General features: G+C 32.9%; 1 protein-coding gene across 1 annotated transcript; it reads right to left on the reverse strand.

Annotated features, from left to right (window-relative positions):
• Window positions 1-1917: 1917 nt before the first annotated feature.
• LOC119670433 (unconventional myosin-XV-like) lies at window positions 1918-4605 on the reverse strand. The gene is made up of 4 exons (XM_038080690.1): window positions 4011-4605; window positions 3687-3939; window positions 2473-3612; window positions 1918-2387 (listed from the first exon to the last, which is right to left on the reverse strand). Exons 1-4 carry the CDS (start codon window positions 4439-4441, stop codon window positions 2226-2228), a joined length of 1986 nt encoding a protein of 661 aa, XP_037936618.1. The 5' UTR covers window positions 4442-4605; the 3' UTR covers window positions 1918-2225.
• Between the last annotated feature and the right edge of the window lie 2362 nt (window positions 4606-6967).

Here is a 6967-nt window from a genome sequence, read left to right on the forward strand (position 1 = left end):
ACACCGTATTACATGGAAAACATTGATACAAACAATTAATTTGATTTTTAAATTTATTTATGACAAAAGAAGCTATTTACTTAATAGAAACATTGTCACAAATACAAGCATGTTAATAAATTTGTAATTTTGTTTATATGTAACCCTTGAGGGAACTTTGAGGTCACTTTTGAACTTTTTTTTTGGCGAAACGATTTTTTGTTTCCTAAACCCTCTAAATATGCTTTCTGCTTTTGATAGAATCCACAATTTCAATTGCATATCGGTTGTATTGTTATGTCTTATCTGTATATCATATGAGCATATAATCTCCAATTCCATTTTTTTTGTAGACACTTTCAAAGTAAAATTACTTTATTTTTGTGGGTAAATTTAATTTAGAAAATATTCTAATTTCTAAACGTTTCACTGTTCTCACATTATTACATGGATAAAACGACATTCTAATTTCTGTATGTAGTGATTTCTAAGAGTTTAATTAGGGAGCGTCAACTGTAGTTGTCATTTCTTGAGTTCAATTATTATATCAGATAATATAAAACATACAATTGGTTTTCATATACAATTGGATAATATAAAATCTATAATGGGTTCTGTCAAAAAGCCTCTTTTTGCAAAATCCTCCCATAAAACATTCTGAATATTAAAATTCAATGTTCTTTTATATTCAGCTCTGAACAAAGAAGTTGTTTGACTTTTGCTTTTAAAACATTATCAAGACATACTTACTTCTTCCTTAGAGACATTCAACAATATCCAAATATATCGAGCGTATAATCAATATAACAAATATGTTTAAGTATTAAAAGGTACTTGCTATCTTAGAGTAATTAAGATGTTCGATCAGGTACATATTTAATTATCGTATGCTATATATGGTGGGACGTTAGGACAGCGCACCGTCCAGCAAGTGACCCCACTGAAGTGAAGGATTAGTCGAAGTAGACCACTAGACTACTTAGGTCCTTTTTCCTCCTTCGATTCTCGGATGACGTTATTGAGTTAAAGCTGGAGTGGCTTCCGTTCGCATAACTGCATCTCTTGTTAATGCAAGCAACTCATTTAGCTTGAGGTTGCCTGCCAAGTCATCATCAACCCAATGGTGCCCCAAGACAGTCTTTCTCCTACTTACCGGTGCTGAATATTGGCACAATATATACATCGTTGTCTCTTTTTCTTCTAGACATAGTTTGCAAATGTCTTCCCCAGCAAAAGTTATTATTTTGAGGTGATACTTGAAATTGCCATGTTCAGTAATTAGTAAGGTCAGCCAGCTTAAATTGCTCCGCGGAGAGCTAAGCACTTTTATCGCTTCCCTGACCCACGGTTTCGGCAACATGAGTTCAGAATGTCTACAATTGCTCAACAATCTTCACCTATTAAGATGAAGTAATTATCTTATGCTATATGATTATCATCTCAAAACAAGTGTATATTTAGGCAAATAGGCCTATTAAATCGTTGTAAACTAGTATATATTTAGGCACATATGCTGAAGATTTAAATTAAATAAATCAATAGTTTGTAACTATTCAACTTGCATAATATTATTTTATGCTGAATAATTAATACAGTTAAATTTATTAATATTTAAATATATTTTAACTTTATTTAATGTTTACAAAATTTATATTTTATTTATACCAAAAATTCATTTTACAATTTTTTAGCAAAGCATTATTTTTAACACTGAACAAATTATTTTAATTGCATTTGGCCCCTAATTGATGCACTGTTGTCTTATTAAAAAATCATATAGCAATTTTTTTTGTCATAATATACATATTATATATTCAATCAGATATATTAAAAATTTATATATAAAATTAATTACTCTTACAAAAATACATTATTTATTTAAAAATATATGAAGACAAATATATATAAAATTTATTACAAAATTTGTAACAAAATATTTGATAATATATTGACTTTGGAAAAAGAGTAGAAGCATATTATAATAACATGATAATATATTAAAAAACAAATTTTTTTTAAAGCATCATCTCCATTGCACTTATGAACATAATTATAAAAATTTCTTCAAAAAATTTTTAATATGGCCTTCAAGGTAAAATTTAAATACAATTTCGACAGTTAAATGATTAAAAGGAAAAGCTATGAAAAACCAAGAAATTTTATATAAAATACCTAATCTATACTAAATTTTGACACAAATGAATAGAAAGCAAATAAAAAAATAAAATTAAATCTAAAAATTGGTATTATTCCCGTTTGTCTCGCTGACTGATTTGCGCCATTGTTATGTATTGTCGCACTAAACGAGAAATCTCATGTGCCTGCTCGGTTTGTACGCGTATGACACGCTGCTGCATTAAATTGCCAACTTTCATGTCCAAGAACAAAGCGCCATCTTCTGAGCGCACCTAAAATATAACAATTAATTAATATTTGAAAATAAATTCTAGTCCATAAAAGTATCCAATAATAATATTTGCTACATTTACTTACCTTACGTGTTGATATGACTTCCATAAAAGGCCAGTGCTGCAACGTTTCATGTGTATTTGGATCTAAGAATAGTACACCACGACGATTTAGTGCTAATATTAAATCTCGCCACATTGGATTATTTTCCTCTACATGTGGTGCTTCATCAGCCCAAATGCGTTTCACAGCAAAGAAACTGCTGCCGAAAAGTGGCCACGCCGATAGCACATTTAGAAACTGTGTCTTTACTTGTCCTGGCGTTAGGCCAGCTATTTGTGGCCATGCAGATTGCACTAAACCAACCCACTGTGCTGGCCTTATTTCTCTAATACCCAATGCTGGTTTTGGTAGCAGGAACTTAATTTCTTTCATTGCTGGTACATGACTTAAATCAGCAGCACGATGTAACAGCGCTGCAATTCGTGCCATATCTCGGACTACTTCCGGTATAGGAACACCATTGCCCGGTAGCTCTAATAAAAGGCCTTCTAAGTAATCTGGTGCAACCTGATTAAAGAGCACCTCTACATAAAGTGGTGTTGGTGCTGGATCACGTTTCAATGGGAAATGCCAAACAGAGCGACAAAATATTAGATAGAATGGTTGTCCAGACTTGAGCAATTCTGTTGTCACATCCAATATATACTCATCTGCTGACAATGGCATTGTGAACGCATCACCTTGTACAATACAATATAGCGAAAACTCTTGCTGTTCCGCTTCAGATTCAACACCAAGCAATGCGCAAAGTTCAGAAATAACATCTGCTACAACTGTAGAACAACGCGTATTAACTACACGTTCAGCACCGCCTGGTAAACGATAAATTTGTCGGCGTGCAGAACGACCAGCAGAGACCGCAGTCACCTCTTCCACGCTAGGCACATTCTTTCGTCCACCACAACGTGCAGTTTTACGCAAGTTGGTCAGACATACGGCAGCAGTACCATGGCATGACCGCCTTCTATCGGATGCAGCCGATGTAAGATGTTCCATGAGATATGGACGTAAGGCATCTGAACAACCAAAATATGCTGCCAATATGCTAAGCAAACGCCAAGCACGTTGCGCTGAATCTGTGCAGGGTGAACGATTCGCTGTGGTTTGTTTCATGAGCTGGCAATACACTTCATCACGTAGTGCCAAGTACTTGTGACAATGCTGAAATGAACATTTATTGTATGGTATTTTAAATATCAATTGAATATGTTTGTTACGAGCAAAAGTTTACGTACCATCAAAACAGTGTAAACACACTTCACTTCTGTAAGTTCGGGATCAGGTGCTATATCGCCACAATAACGTAGAATGCAATCAAAACATTCCAAAGCAAGTGGCGCCAAATCATTTGGCAGACGCAGAAGCGGCATGTTAATGGGTGTACCCTGCCATTTGACTAGCTCTGCATATGAACGATTTGAGGCAGCGCGACGATCAGAGCGTTCACCTCCGTTTTCACGGGAATGACCACGTCCCTCGCTTATTTGACTACAAATTTTGGAAAGTAAAATAAACATTTTAATTTAAAATAAAAATTTTCATTTCAAATAAAAACTTACTCGTTGCGGAAATGCTGCATGGCGAATTGAAGTAATGAATATTTCGTCACTGATGGAGGTGTACCAACATTCGGATGTTCTTCAGCCATATAATTTGCATCCAATTGTTGCGAATGTGACATATGATGGTGTTGTTCACGGTGATGTTGCTGCTGCTGCTGTTGTTGTTGTTGCTGCTGCTGCTGCTGTTGATGACTACTTGAAGACTTACGATTTCCATGCAAATAACTTTGCTGTTTGTGATAATGCTGTCTTTCGAAATTGTCGACATGGTTGCCGTTGCTTGACTTCATTTGATTATCAATATCAAGTTCATGTTGATGTACTTCGATATGTTCTGTGGATTCTCCAAGATTGGTGTTATTACGTGCGTGCATTACAGCGGCATTGAGACCATTTGATGATGTCATCACAGCTGCTGTATTGTGCATATTACTGTTATTATTACTATTGTTGTTGTTGCTGTGACTATTAACAGTAGTGAGCTGATCTCTTTGATTCGATTGTCGTGATTCGAGACGTTCGATAGGTACATTTAGCGTTTGTGCTGCAGCTCGAGCACCTGATGAAAGTGTCGAAGCTTTGGATTGTGTCTATCAAAGAAGAAAGCATTATTTGAAGGTGTGTCGATAATGTTAAATACAGTTTTTAATTGTTTAAGATTGAAAATTCATTTTACAAAATTGAAATTTGACTATAAGGTTTTGTGGAAAAATTTTTAATTTAATTATTTTTAATGTACATCGAAGACTAAAAGTGAAAGACAAATTAAATTTGAAGAAATTAGCTAAAATATGTTTGAATAGTTAATTAATTACAGTCGTGGATTGAACCTGTCTATAATGTATGTTACATGTTTCATAATGTTAGTAAATGCTAAATTTCAATTTACTTCATTATGACTTACTTAACTGTAAGAATTTTACATAATTAATATATAAAACCTCTAAAATTTGAAATATCTATACATATCGAAGAGGTTTTTGAACAGTAATAAATTACAAAAACTTTCATTTTGATTAATTGATATTTTTGGATGCCTAAACATCTGTATCGAGTACTGTCAAAGACTCATCACTAGTAGCTTTGAGAAATATTTATTGCTCTTATGAGTGCATATATAATTCTTTTACTGTAAGATCTAGATTTAGTACTCTAAACCAGTCAAATAAGAATTAAATGTAATTTTTAACCACATTAGGAAAAGTTGCTCTAAACGTTCGTTGTTCAAATTTTAAGTTTAGTTTCACTTTTTTTTTGATTTCTCAGTAGATAACAACATTACTTGTTTCTAATTAAAACAAATTTATAAGCCACAGCTTATAAAATTAAATTCTATTATAGATTGATATAAAATCAATATATATACATAAGGCTAAATTGAAGACAATTCTCTTTTTTTGGCTCTAAATGGTATTGGTTCTCATCTGGCGGCACTGATTCGATTATGCCACGTATTTTAAAGGTTCGATTTCAGGGTAAATTTTTTCTGAAGTCAGTTGTGTACTTTGTGGCTATTTTAAAAAGGTATATTAATATGAATATATCTGACGAAATATACAATATGATACCTTATTGATATAAAAAAGGTGGAAATGCTGTAAAATCATACTGTAAATTGTATGATATTTACGATGGGGACGCTGTAAGTGGAAAATTAAAACATCTTAAATTTCGTTTCGAAAATCTCGATATCAAAGTAGCATCTCACTTTGGTCGGCCAATAACTAAAAAGTCCGATGAAATTTTGTAACTGGTGAAACAAAGCCGACATACAAGCCGTGAAGAGATACAGGAGGCGTTAAACTCCATTAACATGGCAGTTTGGAATCATTTGATAAGGACAGGCTTGTTTGAGGGTTTTGTTAAGTGTTTGGTGAGATTGAAAGAGAAATGTGCAATAGTTAATTCGATTCTATTTGCTCACAACTCGACCAATTAAACGAAACAATCGCAAAAAAAACGACCACAAGTGACCAACAGAAAAGGAGTTGTGTTTATTCATGACAATGCCAAACCATACATATCTTTGATGACTCGGCATTAATTCAGAGATAATGGTTGGGAAGTTTTAACATATTCGCCGTATAGCCTGAACCTTACACCAGTTTACGAACATTTGTTTCGGTGTCTGTAAAACTGTCTTAATGGTAGAAAAAAAACCGTTCGAGAAGCCACTAAAAACCATTTTCTCAAGGTTTTCATCAATAAACCATAGAGGTTCCACACCGATGGAACTATGAAGCGATACAAAAAATGGCAAAAAGTTATAAATAATAATGGCCAATATGTGCTTGGTTACAACAGATTTTCAATACAGAGAATTTTTATTTAAAAATGTACCAAAAAACCGCAGATACTTTTTAATTTCATTCAATATATAAGTACATGTAGCTCCTTATGACCTAACAAATTCAGAATTGCAATTAATACATTAATTGAGAATTTTTACTATTAATTATTCTGTACCTATAAATACATTAATTCTTCAGTGTTCATGAAAAAAAAAATAATACTATTGTATAAATTGTATAAAACATTTAAAAAGCACACTAAAGGAAATGTTCAAATTTATAAAAAAAATTAGAAAAACAGGGAAAAATCACATAGTAGTCACACTTGTTAACAGTTTTATTATCCGTCACCAATAAGTCATTTTAAAAGCTATTCAACAGCTCAGCTTAAGCTTTAAACTATTAAGAGTTTTTTAAGCGTTGCTTAAAAATTAATATACTTAAAAAGTTTGTGAAAGTTGGGCTGAAATTCATTAATAATAATAAACTGTACTTGCTGCACCGCTCAAGAAAATCAATTTTAACAAAAACATTAACGTTTAACGTCCACGCTATAAGCACGCCTTGACTGAGAGTGCATTTCCAGTTTTTAAGTTCAATTGTCAAGTTCGGCTGGAGCAAGGAAATTGTGCAATTGTGCGGTAAAGAGCGGATAATTTATTA

The sequence above is a fragment of the Teleopsis dalmanni genome, chromosome 1 (assembly GCF_002237135.1).
Source record: "Teleopsis dalmanni isolate 2A chromosome 1, ASM223713v2, whole genome shotgun sequence".
In the NCBI taxonomy this organism is placed as follows: Eukaryota; Metazoa; Arthropoda; class Insecta; order Diptera; family Diopsidae; genus Teleopsis; species Teleopsis dalmanni.

Bases quoted from the DNA above. Each gene is read 5' to 3' on its own strand.
- LOC119670433 (XM_038080690.1), bottom strand. From the start codon at position 4,441: ATGCACAATACAGCAGCTGTGATGACATCATCAAATGGTCTCAATGCC. The intron at 3,940-4,010 runs GTAAGTTTTTAT...CAAAATTTGTAG, and splicing joins ATGCAGCATTTCCGCAACGA to TCAAATAAGCGAGGGACGTG. The intron at 3,613-3,686 runs GTACGTAAACTT...TGTTCATTTCAG, and splicing joins GTGTTTACACTGTTTTGATG to CATTGTCACAAGTACTTGGC.